At 35.4% G+C, this 26,708-nt stretch overlaps 5 protein-coding genes across 6 annotated transcripts; all 5 read right to left on the bottom strand.

The window, feature by feature from the left end:
- Window positions 1-1,658: 1,658 nt before the first annotated feature.
- LOC125212042 (uncharacterized protein At2g27730, mitochondrial-like) lies at window positions 1,659-4,421 on the bottom strand. Its single transcript, XM_048112067.1, has 4 exons — window positions 4,300-4,421; window positions 2,760-2,878; window positions 2,228-2,266; window positions 1,659-2,029 (listed from the first exon to the last, which is right to left on the bottom strand). The coding sequence occupies exons 2-4, from the start codon at window positions 2,859-2,861 to the stop codon at window positions 1,838-1,840; spliced, it is 333 nt and encodes a 110-aa protein (XP_047968024.1). The 5' UTR covers window positions 2,862-2,878; window positions 4,300-4,421; the 3' UTR covers window positions 1,659-1,837.
- A 4,997-nt stretch (window positions 4,422-9,418) lies between these two features.
- LOC125214810 (protein transport protein Sec24A) lies at window positions 9,419-16,048 on the bottom strand. The gene is made up of 14 exons (XM_048115975.1): window positions 15,639-16,048; window positions 14,936-14,995; window positions 14,427-14,480; window positions 14,178-14,350; window positions 13,829-14,015; window positions 13,488-13,633; window positions 13,254-13,408; window positions 13,028-13,109; window positions 12,829-12,944; window positions 12,005-12,103; window positions 10,880-11,003; window positions 10,288-10,565; window positions 9,981-10,195; window positions 9,419-9,882 (listed from the first exon to the last, which is right to left on the bottom strand). Exons 1-14 carry the CDS (start codon window positions 15,964-15,966, stop codon window positions 9,656-9,658), a joined length of 2,244 nt encoding a protein of 747 aa, XP_047971932.1. The 5' UTR covers window positions 15,967-16,048; the 3' UTR covers window positions 9,419-9,655.
- A 1,202-nt stretch (window positions 16,049-17,250) lies between these two features.
- LOC125215553 (ferredoxin, root R-B1-like) lies at window positions 17,251-18,811 on the bottom strand. The gene is made up of 2 exons (XM_048116997.1): window positions 18,657-18,811; window positions 17,251-17,838 (listed from the first exon to the last, which is right to left on the bottom strand). The coding sequence occupies exon 2, from the start codon at window positions 17,830-17,832 to the stop codon at window positions 17,377-17,379; it is 456 nt and encodes a 151-aa protein (XP_047972954.1). The 5' UTR covers window positions 17,833-17,838; window positions 18,657-18,811; the 3' UTR covers window positions 17,251-17,376.
- A 2,192-nt stretch (window positions 18,812-21,003) lies between these two features.
- On the bottom strand, window positions 21,004-23,112 carry LOC125210595 (60S ribosomal protein L10a). Of its 2 annotated transcripts, none has more exons than XM_048110129.1 (6): window positions 23,001-23,112; window positions 22,845-22,880; window positions 22,330-22,549; window positions 21,699-21,864; window positions 21,358-21,563; window positions 21,004-21,221 (listed from the first exon to the last, which is right to left on the bottom strand). In XM_048110129.1, exons 2-6 carry the CDS (start codon window positions 22,847-22,849, stop codon window positions 21,168-21,170), a joined length of 651 nt encoding a protein of 216 aa, XP_047966086.1. In that variant the 5' UTR covers window positions 22,850-22,880; window positions 23,001-23,112; the 3' UTR covers window positions 21,004-21,167. The 2 variants fall into 2 exon arrangements, with proteins under 2 accessions (XP_047966086.1, XP_047966088.1); XM_048110131.1 differs by lacking the exon at window positions 23,001-23,112 and adding an exon at window positions 22,956-22,980.
- A 1,618-nt stretch (window positions 23,113-24,730) lies between these two features.
- LOC125211507 (50S ribosomal protein L30-like) lies at window positions 24,731-26,345 on the bottom strand. Its single transcript, XM_048111332.1, has 3 exons — window positions 26,041-26,345; window positions 25,775-25,929; window positions 24,731-25,145 (listed from the first exon to the last, which is right to left on the bottom strand). The coding sequence occupies exons 1-2, from the start codon at window positions 26,230-26,232 to the stop codon at window positions 25,795-25,797; spliced, it is 327 nt and encodes a 108-aa protein (XP_047967289.1). The 5' UTR covers window positions 26,233-26,345; the 3' UTR covers window positions 24,731-25,145; window positions 25,775-25,794.
- Window positions 26,346-26,708: the final 363 nt, after the last annotated feature.

The following is a 26,708-nucleotide window of genomic DNA, read 5'->3' as shown; positions in this document are numbered from 1 at the left end:
CATCATCAAACAATTCCTATTTATAAACTGCTTTCTCAGCAACTAGAGTTATTTACTAAGACATCTACAATAACACAAATAGGTTGCCTAAATCATTCTAAATAGGAACCATTTCCATCTTAGTTATTGGATTAGTAACATAAGCAATAAGTGTCAATACTCAACCTAATCAGATTAGTTAAACGATAACTAAAAAGATCATAACGGCCAAAAATAAATTACACCAAATGGCTAGTTAAATAAAATCATTCAAATAGAGCAAAATCAGACACACAAGAAACAGTCCAACAAGCATTGTAGCAATTTACCCTAAATTCACCATAATGACAGTTTTTCAAACCATTTCCACTGTATAATGTAGTACAGTAATAGCCAACAAGCAGTGTAGCAATTGAATAAGCAAAGCATGATTAGTAGTAGTATATACCTAGCACTTGGAGCCCTCCTGGGAACCTCAGGTTCGAACTCAACAGGCAAGCCCAAGAAACCATCAAACCTATCAAAAGTGACATGATTAACATGCTGTACATCGGTTGGCCAGCCGATCTCCATACCGCCGGCGGTTGAGAAGCCATCGGTTCCGGTCTTGCAAGTCACCCAAAAGCTCTTCCTAAACAGAGCAACCAACAATGCCAAAACGGAAAGCTGATCCCTCCTCTCATTATCCCTCTTTTCCCTCACTTCCTCCTCCTCTCTCATCCTAGCACCCACCTCATCGCCCCCATACGGCTGAAACAGAGCGTGATTGTGATTGTGCGTGGGCGTGGAAATCGAAGGGGAGGATGAAGAAGAGGGCGACTGCAGCACTTCTGTCATAGTAAACAGAAAAAAGAAGGAGAAAAGTTGAATAGCTCTATCCCTCAAGATTCGGTTTTTCGATCAAGAAACGAAGTGGGTTGTTTGTGTTGAGCAGGGGAAAGTGAATGTGTGAAATTAGGTTGGAAGAAAGATGCAGCCATGCAAGAAAATGGGGGTGAATTGGATTGGAAAGAAGGATTTTGGGGAGGGGTGAAATTGAATTGAATTGAAGGAGTGGGATTAAAGGAATGGTATAGCGGGAGACGTGGGAATCACAAAAGGGATCTTGAAGACTTGGTGGATGGCACTGAGTTAGATTTTGCATTCAAGTATGTGGCTGTGTTGGCGTTTCAATCGTCACTCTCTCCCTAGTCACTAATCTCTCTCTCTCTCAATCACTTAATAGGTGCTGCATTTACTGGTAGATTTAAATAATTATATACAGTATACGTTAATTACTAGTACAATTTAGGGTAAGTTGAACATTTTATTTTGAAATTATTAAATATTTGTAACAGCAATCATATAACTTTAGACTGAATATATGCAATTAAAATGGAAGGCTTCTAACAAAATGGTCAAAGGCTTCAATTATTCCTCCTCTCGAGCTATCTACAAATCAGTATCGAAATAATCATTTGTTTTGCCGGTGGAAATAGTCCCGGTCTTTTTATGACTGTCCGACGAAAACTCAAGCTTAAAGATCTTTTGGTCTATATGGTGAGACCAGATAGTATGCGCAATCCAGAGCAAACCAATCAAGCTCTGCCACATCACTTATGCAATCGCCTAAAATGAGTGGCCGTGGGCATTTTGCTAAATTCGAAAACAATATGTTGCATACAAATTTTAGCTTGGAATGAGCACAATAAAGATTAAAGCAATCTCATTTTTAGCTAAAACCAAAGTGTTGCAAGCAGGCAGCAGAAGAGCCGAATTATCATATTTCGGAGTTACTTATGATTTATAAAACAAAATGCAATGGAGTTAGTTTCCTATTATTTCGCCAACATACTGCTTTCACTCTCCTCATATCTTCTCAGTCCTGCACTTCAACAGCTTTCTTCCTTGAACCCAGGTACCATCCAACAGCAGCCAAAGCGGTACCGATGCCAACAACAACACCGTAGTTTCTGTGCTTGTCAGTTGAAACATTAGGAGTTTCAGAGGTGCCGCTGCTGCTGCTGCCGCCGCTTGGTTTAGCATCAGCTACGGACCCTGATGCTGGGCCCTAAGAGAAATCACAACGCATGATGAGTTGGATATTGTTATTCACAACTCACAAGAAACAAAGATGTGAGTGTGTGTGGTGTTTCACAGGATCAAAAGAAACTATCGAACTATCTTAATCATGGCGAGGGAACGTCTAATAGTATTAAAAAAATTAAGAACAAACTTAGTTAACTTTGTGCAATGTAGATATGTCTACCTTCTGAGCAAGCTTCTCCAGCTTCTCTTGTTCCATTTTCTGCAAAAAATTGAAAAGTTTCGTAGTAAGCAAGATCGTTAAAAAAACTTATTGAATCACAGTCATACCGTGTATAAGCAAGCATCCACTCAAAAAAAAAGACCACAAGTAACCACGGCAGTAGGAAATCAGATTCATAAGAAGCAAACCATATGTTCTAGGTTTAAGCTATAAGGCAGTAGGATTCAAATTACATGACTTTTAGTCACAATTTAACCCACTCCATCATCAACTAGCCCACTGCTTGGGAACAATGTGAACTATGCTCTCATATAGTCATATTCAATACCTAATGTAATTTCAGCTCTGTGGTTAACCTTACTCTATGGTGAAAGTGTACATTTGGAATCTAAAGCTTCTAACAAGTTGTTTAGTTTCTTGACAAGAGAGCTGAGAAAGATGAGCTAAACGCAACTTGCCATGAAAAACAGCCACTAGAGAATATGCTGGCCAAGCCTACATCTAAATATGTGATACCCAAAAAAAAGTTCACCTTAATGTAGATATTTTCAGCAGCCTTCTCCTCCTCACTGAGGACTTTGCCACTGCTTGATAGCCTGCGCGAGATGTATCTAGCAGCCATTCTAGTCGCCATGGAGACACAATTTTTTCCTGTCAACATAAAAATTTTGGTCAAACCCACAATGTGACAGATCTGTTTATTAACAATATAGTATCTTAGATCTTTTCAGTCAGTAAGGTGCATATATTTCTGAACTACAAAACCAGACCAAAATTGCATGCTCAACAGAATACACAGAAAGGTTTCAGTTCAACCTGTTTTCTTCTGTCAAATACATGGCCTGTGTCAGCAAAAGGAGGTTCAAACTGTCCTAACTAAATAATCCAGTGTTGTAAATGCATTTTAACTAAAGAATTATAGCATTGACATAATTTTTTGTCAATTTTTAGCACTATGCACAATTAGCCCAAACTGCTGCAGCTCACATACTATTGCATAGTATTGGCATTTGAAAGCCTCGTCTTTACACACCATTCAGTTAAGACAACAGTCACAGAAAAATTAGGCGATATAGTACTCTTAAGTTCAGAACTGAGTAATTAAAAAAACAAGGCAGACACAGCTGTTTGTCCCTTTTCAGAAATTTCTCCATTCACAAGATAGATAGCTGTTGGTGAAAAGTTTTCAGGAAAAGCTTATAAACCAGCAAAACATGTGTCAAAGAAAAAGAGGAAAAACTAGTACTACTAGTATGTAGTGGGATAGTCAACGGTACATGTGTAGTTGTGTCCAGACCACAGAAAGACCATATCCTAATTTCCAATGAACCCATCAATAGGATCAAAAGATTCAACTCACAATAGTCAGAAGCATTCAACAGCAATGAAATGGAGATAAATTCAACCTTTCTAGCTCATTTAGAACAAACCAAATACAAAATGCATCAACAAACCATTAAAACATTATGCTCTTCAAAAGCAACTCCATCACATCACATGATCAAAGTTAACTTAACAGGAAAGATAGATCAACCACCACTCATGATTCATTATGACACTTGAAAACTCCATCAAATTGAAAAGAAAATCACCAATACATAAGAAAAAAACTGCCGAGAGAATCCTCTGAATTTCACAAAAAGTAAATTCCAACATAATATTGATGCACACAAAATATGTATAGGTAGGCATCAGATGCCGCCTTGTAATCTGAGTATAACACAATAACATCAAGTAACAAAAATACTGCAAATGAAATGGAAACAGTGTGCATGTTACTTTGAAACGAAATACAAATTACATCTTATACCACGACACCTCAAACTCAGAGCCAAATAACCAAATTATTTCAAAATTAAGGAAACTACAATGCAGAAAATGTAAATGACGATCAAGAGAAGATGAGTGTCATACAAATCGGCGTCGGTAAACATAACACAAGCACCGCCTAGAATTCGAAAATTACACACACAAAAAATGTAGCGATTAAAACAGAAAAGAGCTTCGCAGCTGGAGTGAATCTGGATAACGCATAGATAAGGATAAATGCATGTGATTTCGTGTGTAAATACCTAAAATGCAGAGAGATTGAAGAGAGAGATTCAGAATGATGATTTTTTTCTCCAGGTGTGGTATGTGTTGTGTTGAAAGATCGGAGATTCAGAATGCCTTTTTAAATTAAAAATGAAAAAAAAAAAAAAACCGAGCAAATAAAGAGCTTACTTTCTTAATTCTTGAATATGGGCCAAAGAGTAAGCCCGTATGGTTTAGGCCCATTAACATATAGTATAAATTATTTTTAGGACTTGCATTTTTATTACTCCTATTAGGAAATGAAAATATTAAGAAAAAGTTAGACATAAATTTGACAACAGAAAACATTCCATAATGACTTAATATGAAGCAAATGGTTTACTCCAATAAACATCAGTAATACTCAGTAATTTCCATTTTAAAAAATTAAAAAATGAGTGCCCTCGTATAATACTCAGTAATTTCCAATTTAAAATTAATTAGTGACAGGAGGAAGGATCCAATAAAGTTATAGTGATTTAAGTTCTCTCGTTAGATCGAAATGGGATAATTGTATTTGATTTATAGTTTCATTTTTGTTCAAATATATTGTTTGATCAGTTAATTTTGACCCACAATTAACAATCTGTTCTGATACTATGATAGAAATCAATAGAGTTCTATCCTAAAACCAATTTATGGTAGGAGGAAAGATCGATAAGACTTGTATAGTGGTTTTAATTCTCTATTTAGACCGATGTGGAATAATTATACTCCTTCCGTCTGCTATTAACTGTCACACTTTGATCCGACAAAGATTTGAAGAAATGTAATAGAAAGTGGATTGAACAAGTTAGTAGAATGTGAGCTCTACTTTTATATACTCACTCCGTTCCATTATACGAAACATTTGGTTTCGGTACGAGAATTATGTAGTGTTGCTTTGTGGGTTATTGAAGAGAGAGTAAGTTACAGAGAGGAAAAAGTAGAGATAATATTGTTTCCATTTGAGGAAATGTTTCATTTTTAATTGGAGATAACACAAGAAGAAAAATGTTTTATTTTTAATGAAAAATAGAGAATATTAATTTTACAATAAAATGTGAGTGAAATGAATTAGTAGAGTTCAGGGTCAATTATTATAAAAACTAGTATCACACCCGTGCTATGCACGGTCCACTTTGTTCTCCTCAAATATGAAATATTTTTTTTAAATAATAAAATTATATGAAGTCTACAATTATAATGTATTTAATAATAAATATAAATAATACATTTGATTAAAGTAGTGAATTCTATTAAAATAAAGTTGTGATACACAAATGATGAGTTTATAATAATTTGTGTCACAAATTTGAGATGATAAAATTTTATTATATAATGATAATGTTGAAATAAGTACGTAAATATAGAAAAACATATATATGGATATAGCAAGTTTGAAAAAAAAAATAATGTACATTTCCATATTTTAAATAAATATGACCATAGGGGTGTGATTCGTTGCTAACTTTTGTTAAGTTTGCTAACTTGCGTTACATCAATGCAATGTATTAAAAATGTCAATACGATGATACTGAAATGTCACCATAACCTTAAGTTGATAATTTAATACATTATGTTGACATTGACATTTAAATGGCAACACAGTTTATTAAAATGTCAACACAAATATGTGTCGACATTTTAATGTGATCATGTTGAGATTAAGCTAAAATATAGATATGTGGAAAATAATAATATTGTACATTATTTTTGTAAAATGGAAAAATGACTCTGATCGCGAGATTAAAACATAAAGTAAATTTACATCACACAAAACAAAAAAAACTAAAGAATGTATATTACCACTTCTCCTAATGAGATTTAAGATATTGTTAATCAAAACCTATAATTTAATATTGCACTGGTGAGACACTTCCTAGTCGAACTTCATTTCATTGCAATGTAGTGACCCTATACACTAAAAACCTAAACCTTGAAACCTAAATCCTAAACCCTTAACTTTAAAATATACTCATCATGACCAACAAATGATCCAAATATCAATAAAATTCTCTCTCTATCCCAGTACTGATAGAACAGTGTAAAATATTGTGCCACTAAAGTTGCAAGTCAACCAACGTTTAGTTCACTTTTACTAATCAAATAAAACATTGAAATTCAATTTTATTGTAGTAGGAAAAAAGCTCAAAACATGTACAATATTATTTAAATATTTAAATACCATTATTCCCATTACATTATTGATTATGCGTTTAATTATTTAAATATCATTATTTTCATTAATCTCATCAATTCCATAAATTAAAAATTAAATTGGCACTCATTAATATTATTAGCTGTCAATCAATCAACAATTCACCTATTAATTTCATAAATTTTATGCATCTAATTTTATAATAGTTTTTAAATATCATATTTATGTTAAACAGCTAAGCTAACTCCTTAATAATTCTTTCAAGCCCATAATATATATCCAACTACAACAACTTCATAAAGTAATAATTTAACACAATTTGTTTATTAATTGTTTTTATATATTAAATATACTAAAAATTGAATACAAATTTCACTAACTTTATAAAATACTTATATTATTAACGTGTAAAGACTACACAAAATACACCACAATACTAATACTATGAAATAGCTAACATTATTATAAATATCATGTCATATGGAGTATTATATAGTTTTCTTGTTCTTTTAAGATCTTGGATAATCACAGAAAACTGAAGATTAAAAAGATATAAAAAAATTTAATCTAATTTTACAATAATGTAGATATCAACCAAAATCAAATGTGTAGAAAAAATTATACCACTATTATTTCATAAATATCGCCCTTCTCAATAGTACTCCCTCCGTCCCGCTTTAGCAGTCTCATTGACTTTTCTGCACTCGTTTTGTAAAAATGATAATAAATAGCTAAAATGGAGAAATAATAAAGTAAAAAAGAGAATAATGTAGATAAGACTCTTCTCTACATTATTCTCTTTTTTACTTTATTATTTTTTCACTTTAACTATTTATTATCATTTTTACAAAACGAGTGCAGAAAAGTCAATGGGATTGCTAAAGCGGGACGGAGGGAGTAATTATTTAGCCCAAAATAATGAAGCCCAATTTACGGTTAGAGATGAAATCCTAAATCTTAAAAAAAAACGTCGTTTACTTCTATGTATCTTTCCAAAAAATTTATGTGTCCTTCTCGATGAAAGGTTCTAGTCCAACCTTTATTTGTTTCCAAATTGAACCAGGTACAATTATCCTGCTCTATTCGAAACATATTTATACATGAAGGACGTGAATGCAACTTTCAAAATTAAAAAAATAAAAGGAGTTTTGTGTTCTTTTCCGCTGGTGCATACTCATTTAACCTGACGCACAGCCGTCCCTCTTTGTCCGCCCGTTTCCAGAATCTCCGGCACCACCGGGGATTCTACCTATCGAAACGCACAATCTATTCCCTCCGACACCGCTTCCCGATCTATCCTCATGGATCATCAAATTGGATAGAGACAATCCGGCGATAGTGCTCGATCGACCTCATTTCAAGTCCTTCCCGAAGCTCTACAGTTTCTTAGACATTGAAGTAACATGATTCGGGAAGGAGTACGATGCAGATGGCATCTGAAATTATAATGCATGCGTTTCGTTTGGCTCATTTATGATTTAGTAATTGCTTATAGAGAGTGCCAAATCCACCAATTATTATAGTTTATGAGATTGTTGAGTCTTTTGGCTTTCCATTTCTTTGTTGCAACCCCATTAGCTTCCATTTCCTTATAACTCTATTAGCTATAACTTAATTGTGATTAAAAGTTATAATATGCATTTAAATTAACCACAATGGCATTTTTGTTAATTTTTCCAAACAATAATTAAAATTATAAATTAATTAAATAAATTAAAAAACAATGATATACATGACACATTGTATTTATTCCAAAATGTAGTAGTACTCCATATGACATTAAAAATAATTATGCACGGGAAAAATCACTTATATAGTAAATACACTCATGAATATTAATTAAAATATTTTGGATACCTAACACAAATTATAAACACATAAAAAATATAGTATTATTTTGCTTTTAATTAACTGATGGCTAAATATGTCTTTACTTTTAAGTTAATCACTAATCCATCAATAATATACTCCTGCAATTTTGTACCTAAAATACATAATACAAAAAAACTATCGTCAACGCAATTTTTAGTCATCTACAGTATAAGATAAAACTCATTAATCATTATGATGTTGAAAACTAAAAAACAAAAATAATTAAGCTGCAAGAAACTTATTTGTTCATTTCTCCTCCAACAACCAACAACCTAATGATATAAATACAATCTCTAGGGTTAGAATAATAAGAAATCAGTGCCCCTACATTCTCTCCCTTTTCTCTCTTCCTCCTTCATCTATGCTTCCTTCACACTGCTATTGTAGCACTCAAATAAACAAAGCTTGGCTTCTGTGCTGACCTCCTCGATCGGCTTGGTGAATTTGTCACAATTACATTGGAATTTATAGAAGATCTTTATAGCTTTTGGTATTCTTCCCAGTGTGACTTTTAGTATGTCCACTATTAAAACTTAAATCAATTGTAGTAATTGTTTAGACGTTTCAAATAATGTTGATTGATTAAATTGACCTTTTAAATAATGTAACGTTAGCCTAATTAAGATTATGATAATTTCTGAAACGGCAAATTAAGATGGACAAATTTATTAACAAAAACCAATTCTATTAAATTTTTATTTTTTAAATTAAAATGGCAGTTTTGTAAATAACACCAAAACTCCCTCTTTATATATGTATAGATAGTAAAAATTAGATGTGACAAATAAAGGAAGACGGACTTAAAATAAAACTAATAACAAATAATGACATGAACATCCACAGACGAGGTAAATCGTGACTTTCTGTCCAATTATTTATATTTTAAAATTTTGAATTTAACCCAATAAATAAACCAGAATGGAAATAATAGTGTATTGTTTATAAAGGTTGCAGTATTACTAAAAAAATCATGAAAGGTAGGGTTCGTATCGTATTAATGCGGAGAGTTGATTAATTTGAAAAGTCAAGTACAAAAGTTTATTCTTGCAACCGGCCAAAATGTTAGGCTGATGGTAAGAGAAGTAAAGAAAGGGTACAATTATACAGAGGAGAAAAGAAATTGGAATCTGGAATCCCAAAATAATCAACTCCTTCCACGGTCTAATATTACAAAGCAATACAGAACCTGAAAAATAAACAAAGCACTACAGTAAAGTAAAGTCAATACATGATTGATTAACAACATAATTCCCATGGACGACGACAATCTGCTTCTCCATTTGGGAACTAACCTTCTGTATCCACAATTACCAACTTTGTATTCCAACTCCTGTATTCTAACACTATTTACCATTTGGTTTGTTGATGTATTCTAGCACATCTTGGTTGATCTCGTCGAGGAAGGAGACGAAACCCATAACACTAGTGAACCCACTTCCTTCCACGTCCTGTTCCTCGATAAGATAGTTCTCGAAAACCGTTGCATCGTCCTTCCCCCCTCTTATAAAAATCAGTTTAGGAGTAATACTCCGCTCTTGCTTCAGTTTGTTGATGTTTCTTCTCAAAAGGCCTGGTTAGGTATCGTTTATTAGCAAACGTGAATGCAATCGTAATTCTAAAAGGGAGGGGAGAGAGAGAGAGAGAAGAAACAAATGAACGTTCACTTACAATCCTGGGGCGGAGGGAAAGGAAGGGAAGCGTCAGCTGTGGAGGAATAGAACACAATGAGCATTGTGAAAGCATCGAGGAAAAAAATTGGGCTGCCACTTGTTATTAGTGCAGCACGGCTCAGGGAATGGCGAGGGAATGCTTGTTTTTCTGGAGATTCATACGACACCAATGAAGGATATATAGCACGGCTAAGTGAAGAAGGTTCCAGGGCACTGCATTAAAAAGAGTTGTAAGTTTTAAAAAAGCTTGATGGCGCCATTATACAACCACTGAAGGTTGATGCAAATGATTATGTCCTGCATACCTGAACAAACACTGAAGATATATCCGATAGTCTGGATGAACACCTTCTTCATGAAACCGAAGAAGAGGATTCCGTAGCAAAGCAAAAATTAAGCGGGGTAAAGATTGCAGCTGAGGGCATTGGCTGAAGGCAACATCAACACGGGAAGTTGTTAAACTTCCTCTTCCATGTTCAAAAAGCTTGAAAGCATCATTATACTGAGCGACAAGATTTACAAGCCACTCATGCAGTAAAATCCTAGCCTCCCGAATTCCTTGCTCTAGCGAAGACAAAATCACCTGATAAGAATTTTAAAGAACAAAACGTTAAAATAACTTGACAGTATAAATGAATCAGCCATCAGCATACTCCTCTGAAGGGAAGATCAAATCCAAATATTTGGCTATAACTCAGCCACGCTGACGTCGACAGTACACAGACACAATCTTCAACAAACGCATGCATAGGACAAAATATGAAATGAATCTTATGACGCTTAAAAATGCAGTATATATGACACAAATCTGCAAATCCTCACCTCTCCTGTCGCTCCCAAGCTTACAAAATGCATAGACATAGATAGCAACCACAACCTTCCGGAAATAGGGTTTACCTCGTGAACAAGTATGGAGAGAATGACTTCAGGATCCACAGTATCATAAATCTCGTTGATATTGCGAGCAGCTTCAAATTGTACAGTTCTAATCCTCAGTCTCCTTTGCAGGGAATATGTATCTCTGCATGAAAGTAGATCATACATATATAACATTGATCAACCGAACCTCATGCTTTAAAACTCAAAGCACTGGCGAATGCTCTTTTAACAACAGCAAAAGCAAGTAGTAGCATATAAGTAATGGCCCAGTCCTCAACAGGTCAAATTAACGGGGCACAAAGAGCTCTTAGTGTGAGAATACTCATTTCAAGATATATAAGATCCAAAAATGAGAAAATATAGAAGTCATGGATAATTATAAAAGTTAATCATTTTAACTCATTGTCATAATCTAAACAAGGTTATTTAAGTCAACTCCAGCACTATCTGAATTGTAAGGTCAGCAGAATCAACCTCACTTAGCATAATCCAGCAGAAAATATACATCAGCACTCACATTTTCAACATTTCATTATTCACAGCCAGTGTGCACGAGAAGCTAGCCAGAAAGACAGGGATAAAAAAATGCCTCCCAAAATATTTAAAATCCTACACTGTAAATAATTAAACCACTATATCAGATTTTATGCAAATAATATACCATTATGTGACCACTGGAATTAGTTCTTGCCATAATTGAGAACCGGATTTAACTTTGAATTTCTTGTATTACTATTTACATTCATAATCAGATTTCACATAAGCAATTTAAGAATGACTGAATGAAGCATTTTGAAAATAAGTGAAACTATCAGAGCCAGGAGTTTTTTCGCAACCACCATTATTGTCATTGACACAACCTAACGATCACCTCAACTATTTTTGTGAAACTGCTTTTACACTGAGCTCAATCAATGGATGTGTTTAAACTGCTTCCAAAAATACTGACCAGAAAATCACAAGATTCACGAGTTCTAAAACAGTTTATCAATCTTTTCTTTACATCATGAAGTCAGTGAACATGTTGTTCTCTGCTGAATCAACACATTAGATAGTTCTTATTCCAGAATTCATCCAAGGTTTGACACCCAGGACCATTGCTCTTATGACCAGAAAGCTTCAACTGCACAAAAAGAAGCATACCTCTTTGAAGTTCCTGAACTTGACCCTGACAGTTCATTTGGAGGCACAACCACTGAGTATTGAAATGCAATCTGTAATGTTGGGCGCTCTTTGCTGTGCCTGCAGAAAATTGTCGATTGTAGTAATTTTATACAGAATCAAACACAAATACAACATTGAAAATTTAGAGAATGGTAAGCAAAATGAAATTGATCAATCATTGGAATTTTTTCATCCATCAAGTTCTACACGAGTTGTAAACAAATGGCTTTACATATTGATTGAGTCCCCAATTCATGAGAATGCAAGAGCACAAATAAAGGACTACAAGATATATGAGGGATGTTGCACGAGCATACTTGGCTTCAGCTTATGAAAACAGCAATCCAGAAAAAAACAGAATTCTAGCAGAAAGGGAAAGATTTAAGGGAAAAGATGTTTCTTGTGCCCCAACTTCCTGGGTGGCTGGGAATCAGAGAAATAATGGGATCTCCAATTACACTAATTAGATGTTATGCCATGATTCATGAAGGTACTTTAGCTGTTGTAGTCAATATTACATCAACCGTGAATGAAAATGAATTGAGTAGGATATCTTAAGATGAATCACGGTTAAAAAGTAAAAAAGAAAAAGGAGGTATGAATCTAAGCCAACAGTAAAGAGAACGACCAATATCACATAATTATTGTATGCATATCAAATATCATGGGCACATCAACTTCATGGTAAGTCTTTAATATGTTGACAATATGTGCAAAGCAAAAAAAAATCAAGAAATAAAAGTAAAAAAACACTTGAGAACTACATAAGAAAACAGATAAGTAAAAGGAAGTATTCACGTTACAGTGAAAATCCAGTATCACCCAGAAAATCAAAGTCATAGGCATATGTGGCAAAAGAGTCGCAGCAGATGATGTGCTGAACATTTTCATACTCCGGGTCTGGGAAGAAGTGCCCATACTGTAGCATCAGAAATGGAGAGTCATATTGTAAGAGTTTAAAAATGGCAAAAACAATTCAAAACTGGAACAGCCAATTCTTACTGAATGGTCAATCTTAAATTCAGATGATGCCCTGACACGGAGAACACAATTGAAAGCATATGGTCTACTTAACATACGGTACCTGCATCACATCATATATATCATCTATGTGTCTAATTGAAAAGGAAAATCATAAATTGATTTAGTTTATTCCCAGCTATTACAAGATAATCTGAAATTAATATCATCTACAAGAATCATCTTCAGGTATAACTTCGAAACTCACATATCTTGAGGAAGTGTTGAATCATCAGTACTTGAATATAGAAACAAAGAGCCTCCACTCTCAATGCTTAGAAACTTCAAAGATGCTAGATCAGTATATTCATTTGTAACAGCAAATAGATCCACACATACACCGGCTTGAACAGCAACAGCAGCCTGTGAAGCATAAATTTTCAGCTTATCACTTTATTATTTTACCAGTTTCTTAAGCGATTCGTTAAGACAAGCAAACTACCAAATCTCTATAAAATGGAGTCTGCTCAGGGAGTAAAGCACGATCAGCGTCCTCTCCTTTACTAGCATACTGTTCACCGTATCGTCTGGTGTCTAGCTGGCCAAGACCATAATCCGGAGGACCCGATAGAAAGGCAAAAACTCTGGCTGCATTCCACCAGAGGGAGGAGCAAAAGGGAGAATAATTAGAAGTCCTGACTAGGTCAGGGCATCCAGTAAACATATAGTAAATGAGAGGCTTTGGCCAAAGTACCATGCTGAAGAAGCAGAAAATGGAAGCAAACAAATTACTAGTAAATTACAAAATATTATTTACAGGAATCGTTGATAGATTTATTGTACCCAGCGCATATGTATTCCCATACTCTGATCCAAGATACTTGAGCAGAGCTTCCATTGCAACCCCAAATCCTCGCCCACCAAGTAAAACACCATCTACTCCTTGACCAGCAGCTGTAGTCCGTTCCCAGGAAGTTGTTGGTTTTAGAGTTTCAAGGGCAGATGCAATAAGGTCTTTGCAAGTGTCCACCTACAACATTGATATTTAAAGATGTGAGTACTGACTAGTCAAGATCCAAAGCTTCAACCCTACCACAACTCAGATAAAATATTTCAAAGTGTAAACTAGCATATATATAGTCTAATGAAATAATAAAGAGCATGACAACACAAACACCATCAATGTACATACTGGAGCCAGAAATGAAAACAGTGGCATAACATCCTCAAGCTCCACTGTTAGGTTTTCAAGAGACTCTGGGTGAATAAAGACATTCTTGACTACAGGAATGGGCCCTTGAACATCATACAAGCCTATTTTATGGCTGAATGTAGCAAGACCAAAAAGTGACCCGGGCCCCAGTGCTGCAAAATTAGGAGATTAAGACTAGAATTCACTTTAGTGACAACAACTTGAATAGGAGATAGAAACATAACAAACCTTCCAATGCTGCTAAAAGAGCACTTTTAGTTAGTTCCAGAAACTCTTCTGATGCTGCAGAAGAAGACAATTCAAGGAGACCAAATGTGAGTCATACTGAAATTGCATTAACATACATGATTGGTCGAGAATGATAGTAATACTAGTCTACAGTTCACACATTAATGTTTTTTTTTGGATAAACTGTTCAAGTTACATCTTCTTCACCAAATAGTATCATAATAACAGCATCCACTTATGCATTCGTTTAGCATGGGAAATCTATTCTTTCCTACCTTATACAGTTTATAACAGGGTTTGAACTTTTGAACCCCAAAGCATGATTTCCTGACATTACTTGCATTAACATACCCACTATTGTGATCCCAGTACAATTTGTACTCAACAAAAGAGACCCATACCAATTTAAACCCCAAACTCGAGTGCGAAAGATTGATTTTATCTTATTTATTTTATACAAATGGAGATGCAGCAGTCAACTTTCGCAATAGGGATATACAAAATCTTACAAGAGAGGTCAACAGCAGCAACATACACTGGCCTTGCCTTCATTTCTTCGGATCCTTCCTCTGCCACAACGAAATGAATAATGAAAAACACAAAACAACCTAACCACAGTTTCCAGCAAATCACAGTTATAATGAAAGGAAGGTGCAAGCTTATGAAATACAACTTTGCACACAATAACAAGCTATGTGAGATGATCTTCCTACACATTACTGCAACAGTTTGAATATATGTATGACGTAATACATTTCATAAATGAAAAGAAGTCAAGACTGATGATATCACATACATTATACGTATAAATAATGTGGCCAAGGTAATCATATTTCTCCATATAAGATGTAATCCTATATCATAAACTGTGATAGCTAGTTCAACTTCCTGCTAGAGCAATGAAAAATTATTGCAACCTATAATCAACTATACTAATAGGATTGGATTTAAACACAATGAAAAGCTCGTAGACATCATAAATGAGGATTTCTATTCAATCTCAGCAAGACTAGTTAAGTACTTTATCTAGAATTGTTATCATAAGTTCATACTGAAATTCTAAGCATTATGGTTGTTAAATAGATTGATGAAAGGAAAATGAAACCAAATTCAGGCAACACGGAAAGGTCGTAGTAAATCAGCAACAACAAAAAAACAATCAAAATTCACCAATTACACTGGCGGAGCTGGAGAAAGCAGAAGAGGAATTACGAGGTAATTCGAGGTCGATGAAGGAGGAGATATTCTCGGCGCAGGAATTTGGCGACGAGTATTGGGCGATGGACTGCGTGGAGAGGCCGTTGGTGGTGCCGCAGAGGGAGCAGTCCCACGACCACTGATCCAGCTCGCAGTAGGTGTTGTAGTAGGCCCAGCAATTCTCGCATCGCGGCAGCAGCTCACCGTTGGATCCGTAGACCGGCGCGACGCCGTTCTCGTCCAAGGCGGCGAACGGCGCCACCGTCATGCCCCACGGAACGCCGCACGCCTCCTGCTCCGCCGGGTTGAGCGGGAAGCGGGTCATCGTCTGGCGGACGGACATTGTGGATCCGGATCGCCGATTCGGATTGGAGGTAATTTGGGAGAGGTTTATTCCAGTTTTTTTTTTTATTAGCGAGGTTTCTATTTTCTGTCAAAGTGAACGGAAAATGGTTAAACGACGGGACAGCGTAAGAGACACCAATCACAAATTGACACGCTGGCTTTTAATCCTGCAGTTGATACACACCCCCCTTCACTATTCATGGTTATTAGAGGTAAAGATTCGGGTTTCGGATCAATTTTTACCCAAATCGAATCGAATCCGAAAATAGTTCAAAATCGAAATCGAAAAACTGAAAAATCAAAACCAAAATAAACTGAAAGGATCTTTTCGTCATTCGTTATACATGATAGTTTTTGTCATTCTCAAACAGTTGGCTCTCAAAAGGCCATTTCGTCATTCTTTTAGATCTAATGAATAGGAATTACTCACTCCGTCCCACAAAAAATGTCACACTTTCCTTTTTTGTTTGTTCCACAAAAGATGTTACATTTCCTCTTTTGGAAAAAGTTTTTTCTCACATGAATATAAAAATTATATTTATTTACACACAAAACAAAGCCTCCTAAAATCTCGTGTCATCCCACAAGTGTGACATCTTTTGTGGGATGAAGGGAGTACTAGATACAATTGTGATAAATGAGTGTTCGAGACCGAGTAAGAGTGGTGGTAAGCCAAATAACTTATCATAACCAATGAGAATTCGAAGTGGTCTAGCGAAGGACCAGTCGTGACCAACGAGGATGTTGGCCCTTAAGGGGGTTAATAGGTACGGACTCAATGTCACATATAAGTTATGAGAGCAATTGGTGTAGAGTTTATAGATTAAATGTGACATCTCTCCTACAAACTAGCCTTTTAAGATAAGTCATCTTATTTAGTACTCTCTCGGTCCACCTTAATAGAGTCATTTCATCTTTTGCATTCGTTTGGAGATTGTTAAAGTATTAAAACAGTAAAATAAGAGATAAATAGTAGTATGAAACATTTGTAAGTACTAAATTATCACCCAAACTTGGTGTGATAAAAACTCATACTGCAACATTTTGAAATTTTTGTATAATTGGAGGATTATACTTGGTGGTGATAAAAAAATACTCAAAAGTGTTTTGAGTGATTGGATGGATCATGGATGGGTATTTATCATTCGATCGAAAATATGCAAATCATACATTTAATTATTGTACAGTACTTGATTATTTTATCAAATCATATTTACCATTCAAACCAAGTGCTCCTAAATCTTTCAATAACAAGAACAAGAAACAAAATAAATCGAGAAGCTTCATCTGAAATAACTCATTCCACGATAATGCACAACATTTATTACAAGTTTTGCAACCGAGTCTGCTGTGCTCCTTCATAAGTACTAGCTAACAAGCCAAAACATCAGCAAAACAACACACAATTTTAATACAACTCACTCTCCTTGTGAGTGTGGATCACACAATCTGAAGTGGGGTAGGAAACGCAAGTGAGCAAGTACCCTTCCTTCATCTGATTGTCATCAAGAAACGAGCCATCCGACTGATCCACAGAGCCCGATACAATCTTGCCTGCACAGGTGGAGCACGCGCCAGCCCTGCACGAGTAAGGCAGGTCCACTCCTGCAGATTCAGCAGAGTCGAGGATGTAACAATCATCAGGTGCCTCAAATTCGCACTCCTCACCATCTGCTCCGATCAATTTGACCTTATATGTAGCCATTGCAGATGCCCTGAAATCAGCCTTTGCTGTCAAGCCAAAGGCTTTGGTGACACTCTTCACAGACCCCAACGAGGCTGGGATTCTGATAAACGGACTCGCAGTTTGGTTTTGTGGCATGCTTGTGATCAGGGAGTTGGTAGGAACACGGGCGGTCGCCATGTCCTCCTGAAAGAAATGCCATTTAGTATATTGGCAACACACAAACACCGCAAATACAGCATTGCATTTTCATGATGGTATATGAAGAAATCAAGTGAATGCAAATGCAGGATTGAATCTTATTCAATGTATGGTATGTCGCCTTGTTGCATATGACATCAAAGGATGGCAATGACTCAATTGAATTGCAACAAAGCAATATATGTTTGGAGCATTATGAGAAGGGCAGGCGAAATGCTCTTTGCCCTTCACTCGAAGCTCCAAAGCACGCAAGCAACTAAGTTGATTTGCAGATACAAATTACCAACAATTTTAGAGAACAATAACAGAAAATTACTGCAAACAATGAGAGGTCGAATGAAGATAGTCGTGACGAACATAACATATAGAAAAAATCGACAAAATGCAGCTCTTCAGGATGCTTAGGTTAGATACCAAATTACCAATTTTCAGGCTGAAAACTCATAGGAGTGTTAAAAAGCAATAAATTTAAGATGTGAATTTAACATCCAGCAAATTTTACCAGAGCAGTGATGGTTACATAAGATCAATATTAAAAAGTGTAGATTGAAAAAAATATTTGGAAAATGCAAAAATCAACATCTCGCCGTGATTTACACGTGGATCTACGGTAAAATAGCAAAAAATTATAGTTCTCGAATTGCAAAAGAAACAAAACCAGAAACATAAAACAGAGCAGATACAGAGCATAAAGAAAACTAAAATCAAGACTGAATAGCAAGTGATCCTGCAAAAACCGAACATATGCAAACATAGCTAATCGACGAAGGCAAAAAAAATCTAGAGATTAAATGAAGACGTACACAAATCTAATGTGATACAGTGCTTCAGAAATGAGGCGGCGCTTCTTCAACGGAGAAACCGATGTGCACGAAATAAGGGTTTAGAGAATTAGGAGTGCTATTGCCAACTATTTATAGACTTTTTGCCTATTTCTAGAATATTCATAATTTTAAACAATCTAAGATGATTTTTTTAAAGATGGTTTGTACTAATATAATGTTTACAAATTTTATACTCATGTTATCAAACAGTCTCCTTTTTCATCATGCTGCTTCATTTTTATTTTAGTTTATATTTTTTTGGTAAAATGAATAACTTTGAAACACAGGCACTGAAGAAATGGCTTGAGATACATTGTTGCATGCCAAAATTTTAACAAAAATAACAATTAAACATGACCTTTTATAAAAATAAATGATTAATCAATTTGATTAAAATAGAAAGCCAGTCTAAATGAAACAACCCCTGTCGGAGTTGGAAGGTCGCATAACATAGGGGCCCAACCCTAGTGGATTTCTTAATTTTATGAAAGACTTGTAATTATAATAATTAGTGTGTGCCATGAAAGTAAAGAAAGAGTGATTTGTATTCTTTATGAATCTATGATTAGAAAAGAATGATTTTTAACAGAAAAAACTCAAACACAGGATAAATCCGCATATACGGTTATGTGTTTTGGTTAGGAAATTTACCCACATAATCTATAGGAAGTGAATTTTGTAGTAGAATTTTGTGTAGAATAGTATATCAAGTCAAAACAACTTTAATCACGATTGAATCGAAGGAGAAGGAAGAGGCGGCTTTTGGGACGTGGTAATGGGTAGGAGAGTAGGAGTTGGGTAGCCGGCTAGGAAAGCCTTATGCGCCATCATGATGCAAATTGTGTATTTAATTATGACAACTTGGAGTGGTATATCATTTAAAAATACAGTAGTGTTTGCATTCCTCAAAAGCCCATTAGAGTAATATAACTAAATCTTACTCCCTCTTTCCAAAAATTAAGAAATTTTATTGAAAAATAGAAAAGATGAATGAAGTAAGAAAACTAAAAAAATAGTGAGATAGATGGTTAAATAAAGAAAGAGTGATTTGATGTTTTTTTTGTTAAAAAAAGAAATGACTCAACCTAGTTGGGACATCCCAAAGAGGAATATAACTCCACTATCTCACTTAATTGGAACGGAGGGAGTAATATTTCTATCGTTCCATAGTAGTGGAAGCATTTCTTTCTGATACGGAGATTAACAAAAAGGAGGATAATGTGTTAAATAAAAAGATAATTAAGTAGAAGAGAAGAAAAAGTAGAGAAAAGAAGAGTAAGTAAGAAGAAATGTGTTGACTTACTATAAAAGAAAATGACTCTACTGTTATGGAACGTACCAAAATAACAAAATAATTTCACTACTATGGAACAAAGTGAGTAGTATATAATTAATAAATAAATTTTATTCAATAGACAAAAAATGAAAGGATGATATTGTACGGATTTTAAAAATATAGAGTTCACTATAAGTATAAGGGTGTTTTGCTTCACTCCGTTCAAATATGTGTTATGAACTACACACCTTTATAGTGAACAAAACGCTCTTATAGTAGAGTACAACTCCTTAAACCCTTCACTATAATGACAATTTTGTTCACTCCGTATTTTTCGAATCCATGTAATGAACTAAAACGCCTTTATAATAAACTAAAATACTCTTATACTATACTCCGTGTTTTGATCTCTAGCCTCTAGGTATGCATCTAAGTAGTGGTTGCCCTATATCACTACTCAAAGTGACTATCCTTATATTACCGTTAGAAATATTGGTGAAATCGAAACTGAGTATACGCTATACTCTCCATTTAATTAATTTTTTTAGGGTTGTCCTATTATCTTTGACTCATTTTCAATATATAGTAAACTTCAACATATTTAATTTATTTTTTATATTCTCCATTTATATAGTAAACTTCAACATATGGGAGTAATTATTTTAAGAAATTTTAGGTAACTGCATTATAATTGAAGAATTGATACTAAGAAGAGAGAATCCAACTTTGCAAAGGATTAAGGATAGGTCACGAGCGACAATGTTATGAATAAGAAGAATATCCAAAAATATAAAATTTGTTATCATAGGTACCAAAATGACAAATAATTAACATTTCGTGGTAAAACAACTCTAGAACAATGTTACTTACAATAAACAAACATCGATAAAATATCCCGTCAAAAAATGTATTTTGTCAAATATTCTGTCTTAAAATGATAAAAAGGTGCTTTGTCAAATGTTGTGTAATAGAGAAATTTGCCATTTTGAAAAATGAGTGCAAAGATGTAAATGCAAGTGCCACTAATAGCACTATAGCATTGGGCAGCAATGAGGAACAAAATTATGATCTTAACGAAACTGTTGCTATACCAGTATAGGCCAAAAGCATCTCAACATAAATATAACCAAAATTCCCATGTAAACATAATATAAGTTCAAAAAAGCACATACAAACTGCACTCTTCCTAACAGTCCAAAGAGACAACACCTCAATCAAAAGATGCGTTGCGGCTTGCCCATGGTACTCTTCAGGTACAAACACCTCACCTGTTATAAAAATAACATGTCTGAAATTAGTATATCTTTCTTTAAAAGATGATAATCTTAGGAGGCACAACAAGATCAAACACCATATGAAGAAATATTTATAGATATCAATATCGGTTATAACATATGGACTCACATTTTGCCAGTTCTTTTTGAGAAGAGAGACCAGAAAGTTGACACTCATTTGAATGTTCTGAAATAGTTGCTTTTCTTCCATGTCCAAGTTCCCAACAGCTACTCCCATGCAGAGCACCTTTTTCAATTGGAACTTGATAGTTGCCTTAGTCTCATTCACCTTGGACTCAAGAGACTCTTGGTGGGTCACAAGTGTAGGGAACTTGCCTGAATTCAAGGACAAAGTGATTAACAAGTAAGCCAAAAAAGAGACTAGTGATTCAATGCCTTCAAACAACCAGATGCAAGACATGTTTGTCGTGCCTTGCATTACTTAACAATTTTGAGCACATAAACAATTACCTGCTTTGTTTAGACCAGGTCCCAAAAGACGAGGAATCTGCTTGATAACAGCCTCGGAGGCTAAGAAAGCATGATACCTCTTGGCAAGCTTCTTTACCAATTTCTTGTTTTTGTTCAACTTTTTGAGAGCCTCCACATCCATGGACTCCAAACCAATTTTTTCAGCCTGTAGATATGTTTGCAGTTTTGCACATCAAGTAAGTTAAACCCAACTAGAAACAACATTTAAATCTTCATAGCTGAATTCCTAAGGCAAAGGTGACTGATCTGATAACACAAAATATAATATGAAATTAGATATAATGCATTTGTTTTGTTTAGTAGAGCTCATCTAAAAGCGATGTTCATATGGTATCAGAGTTAGAGTACAGTGGCAACTAAATTACCAATCAAGGAGTTTCTTGTGCATGAATGAAAACAAGCATATGAAAATAAACAACAAATCATTATGATGCTTTTGCCTCAACACAAGAAAACACTCCACCACAAATCCGAAACACTAGAATTATAGCTTTAGTGTCGAACTAAAAAGGGAAAGAACAGGGATGACTATGATCTAATATGTCTTTCAAATACGTGCAAAACAATAACTTTTCCTAACAAAGAACACAAGCAAAGAATGAAACTGCACCTCTTCCACATGCTGAGCATCACCAAGCATGCAAATCTTCATTTTAGGACGGGGAATATGTGGCAACCTAACAGAACCACTGAAACGCTTATCCTTTTGTGGGTCATAATTTTTCAGACCAATTTGTAGTTCAACTGTCTCTGTGAAATTTCTCTTTTTCTCCTTGGCATCAGTTACTATCTGAGTGATAGCTTCTCTCAAGACTTCACTCTGAAGCTTACTGCAAAACCGTAATGGTGGAAACCAAATTAGCATGCCCCACCACAAAGCTATCTACTAACAGTCTTTTCAAATAATTTAATGCATAAGCCATTCGTTACAATGTGAAAACTAGCTTATAGCTGTCGCCTCAATACAATTGGAGAAAAACTCAGACTACACCCAAATTTTGTCTCGGACATTCAATTTAGATATTAGTCCGTTCATATAGGTGAAAATGCGGACGCAATTCGTAACAGGGCAATATAAAAAAAAGATCGACAGTATAAAAACAAAAAATTGAAGCTTAATCTCACCTCATCCTTCAAAACTTCGTGATTCGCAGCCTAACTCTGCACATACAAACCAAACAGAACATATCAGCACAAATTCAATCCAATAAAATGCTTAATCGAATCAATACGCACACAACAGAGTTAGAGGAGAGAGAAGGAAAGAGTTCAGGGAGAAACCTGATGAGAAATGGTAGGGTTTGTGAGCGAGAGCGGTGCGGGTATGCAGATATCTGATCACTAAACAGAAGATAAACCCTAACGGGCTCCATATTTTGGCCCATTGGGCCTAATTACGCAATTCAATCTGAAGCTATATTATGTGTATGTATGTGCCTGTTTTGAGAAAACGCCTAATGGATAAATTGTTACTCCAAAACTTAAAATCATGAATTACAAAAGGATATACTTCCATCGTTTCATCTAAGTTGGGTCAAAAACTTTTAGACACGTATTAAAACAAGATGAATAAAGTATAAAAATAAAGAGAGAATAAAGTAGATGATATAATAAAATAAAAGTGATTGAATGTTATGTTTTTTTTTTACTCAACTTAGTTGAAACATCCAAAAAAAAATACGACTTAACTTAGTTGGGACGTTGGGACAGAAGGAGTAGTATTATAAATTTTGTATTCATACAGTAAAAAGTAAATGCATTTTATTCTGGAAATTTAAATATGTTGTGCATATATGATATATATGTATGTACCGAGTTTGTTTCTTTAATATTGTGGAACCTAGACATGCCCACGGTTCGTTTTCCGGTTTTGGGAAATGTGGAACCAGAACCGAACCATGAGGCTATTTATAGTTCCGGTTTCGGTTTGAAAATCGGCGGTTCCGATTCCGGTTTGGAATCGCCGGTTTTTCGGCGATTTTTCACTGTTTTTCACGGTTTTGGCTCGGTTTTTCGACGGTTTTTCACGGTTCCGGTTTGGAACCGTCCGAAACCTACAGTTCCGACACGGTTTCGGTTCGTAAAATTTGAAATCGAAACCGGCCCACGGTTCAAAATATGGCGGTTCCGATTCAAGAAAAAAGTCACGGTTTTGGTTCGGAATCGGAACCGGCAGTAAGGATCCGCGGTTAACCGCCGGAACCGAAAACCTTGGGTATCTCTAGTGGAACCTGCAAATTTTACAAACAACGCTTAACTCAACTCTCAAGTGAATTGAGAGCTAAACTACAATGGAAAAAGCCAAATGCAACATGTAAACTACAATGGAAAAGCCAAATGCAACATCCTAAGCTTTTAGAGATGTTGTCAAATTACACGTGTTAATTTTGCGTCAAATTAGATTTTTAAAAAAAAATCTCATGTGTTAGTGTGATTACATAGCGATCAGCTATGTTTCGAAATCCAATCTTGCTAATGAACACGACTGGAGTACAATAGGAGGAGAGAGCAGAGAGAGAAATCCTTCAATCCCCGCCACAACAAGAGTAAGACCCCTTTCAATCTGACACAGTAGTTGGAGGAAACTCAACCCTCTCAGAAATACCAATTCCACCTGACCCGGAAACCAGCACCTCCATTTGTTCTGTCCCAATCCGGCAAAAGTGGAGCACCGAAGAGGTAAGTATGGTGGTTGGAGGACAGGCGACTATACTAGCTGACGCTACACGTGCAGCGGCGTGGGTTTTCAAGAGGAGGAAGCCGAGAGAGCGGAGAGGGAGCGAAACTAATAGCATCACTAGTTGTGTTTGCATTACAAAACTGTAGGCAATCAAAATGTGGAGAAATAATAATAGTCGTGTTCTACATCATGATCAAACAAACCATCACTATATACGTAGTACTACTACTTAATTAGCTTTTTAACGTTTTATTTGTAGAGATAAGATAAGGGAATCAAACCATGCAGATTAACAAGATGAGCTAGATCCTTGCAAGTTGCAACAAATAGCTCAGATCAAAACCCTTAATCTCTAATTTTCTACCAGTTAAAGTTCATCAATGGCAAGTGCAAACAAGCAAGGTACAGAAAGATACCGAAAAGGTACAGAAACAAGCAAGGCAAGTGCCTAACACTTAAATAAGCATGCCAAAACATCGAATTCTCATCAACTGAAGATAAATCATCTATATCATCATGCGAGTAAATGAAGTCTTCAACAATAAAAGCTTCAGAAGTAGAAAGTTCCCAACAAGCAGTAGAAGCGCATTGGTCAGAACACCTATGTAGCTGAGTCACGCCTCCACGAAAATAAAAGCTTGAGAAGTAGCAATAGTACTAATATGTTCTCCCAGTTTAGTGCTTAAACATTGCTTTCGAACATGCCACCAGTCCTCATTCATAGAGATAACTTATTATGAGATAACCTATAGGCACAGGTTCAAATCTCAGTATTACATAATGCAATAACTAGGGGAAAAAAAACAGATATAGCACACTTGTTAAACCTAACAAAAAAAACCCAACCAGATCAATGATCTTTCTAGGGTAAGGGAGAGGGTGAGAGAAAGAACTTAACACCAACTGAAGCTGGAAACAGCATAGACCAGTTTCATTTAAAAACTCAAACATGGAAAATTGAGGACAACTTTCTCTATTTGCCTTTGCGAATAACCGAACAAGTGTTAAGTACAAGAATGGGTATTTTTGGGGCAATGAATTGCTGCAAAGTGACTGAATAATTAATTTAGGATGAAAGCTATACTTGAGGTGATTCTAGCAATTACTAGTGTTATTTTACCTTTTAGGACTAACTCTAAACTCTTAAACCATCAATAATTCCAGCAAAACTCAAACCAAATCAGATAGAAATTATCATGATGACTCGGTTCCCAAACATATCACTGATCCTAAAACTATATGTTGAAGAAATTATAAGTGAGAAGACAACTGAACATTCACCCCAAAAGAATCCAGCGAGACATAGAAATGCATAATCATTATCACCATCTACAAACAATTGATTGAATAAAACTCAGTGGAAAAAGGAGCTAACCAGAGAATTAATATGAGAAATTATGCAGAAGAATCATTAGTCGAGGCAGGCTGGTGATTTACGAGCAAGGGCGGGCGCAGAGCTCGGTGAGCAGCGTCTTTCTGCTTCCGAGCATTGTGCATTTCTTCAGTCTCCACCACAACCAACCTTTTCACCTGCATTGAAAATTGTAAATAAACATGGAGTAGTACTAATTCAATCCAAGCAACATCACAACTAATTCAACAAAATAGAGAGAGAGAGAGAGAGAGAGAGAGAGAGAGTACCTGCTGGATCATTCCACGGACAGTGGGGGTATTCCATCGCATGACGGTGCGGTTGCACTTGGTGAGGCGCAAGGCCTCTAAGGTGCGGCGGTGGAGCTTCCTCGTGCCCGGAATTCCTCTAACCAGTGTTATGTAGAGATTACGGCTCCACGCAACTGGAACATTCGATTTAAATGCGTTGTATGCACTCATTTTTGTTCTATCAATTTTGATGCAGCAGACCTGTATGAGAAGGGGGAAGACGAGGGTTGCAAAATTGATGATCGACGGCGTCGGCACCTACTGGGCCTGGGCCGGTACTCTTTTTCATATTTAACCCCAACTATAACATTGGAATTTTTTATGGCCTTGTAAACGACCACACTAAAATGGTAAAGAAGCATTTTGATTCCTATATTTAGTTGTATTAAATATGGCATAGTTTCGATATTTTATACTACCAAATGTTTCACGGTTGTTCACATAAAATAAATTTTGGCCCAAAAATATCTTATTTGAGTTAGGTTGAAAAAGAATACACCGAACTTAAAGTTTATACTATTTTAAATTAATTTTAATGTTTCTGAGAGATAATGGAATTATGTTAAAGTTTTTGGACCAATACCTCTAAATAAAATCAAACTTATTATAAATAGATCAAATTATTTTTGATGGATAGATCAAAATAA

Source organism: Salvia hispanica, chromosome 3, assembly GCF_023119035.1.
Source record: "Salvia hispanica cultivar TCC Black 2014 chromosome 3, UniMelb_Shisp_WGS_1.0, whole genome shotgun sequence".
Lineage (NCBI taxonomy): Eukaryota > Viridiplantae > Streptophyta > Magnoliopsida > Lamiales > Lamiaceae > Salvia > Salvia hispanica.
The sequence above is the reverse complement of the archived record's forward strand: the minus strand, read 5'-3'. Positions and strand labels throughout refer to the sequence as shown.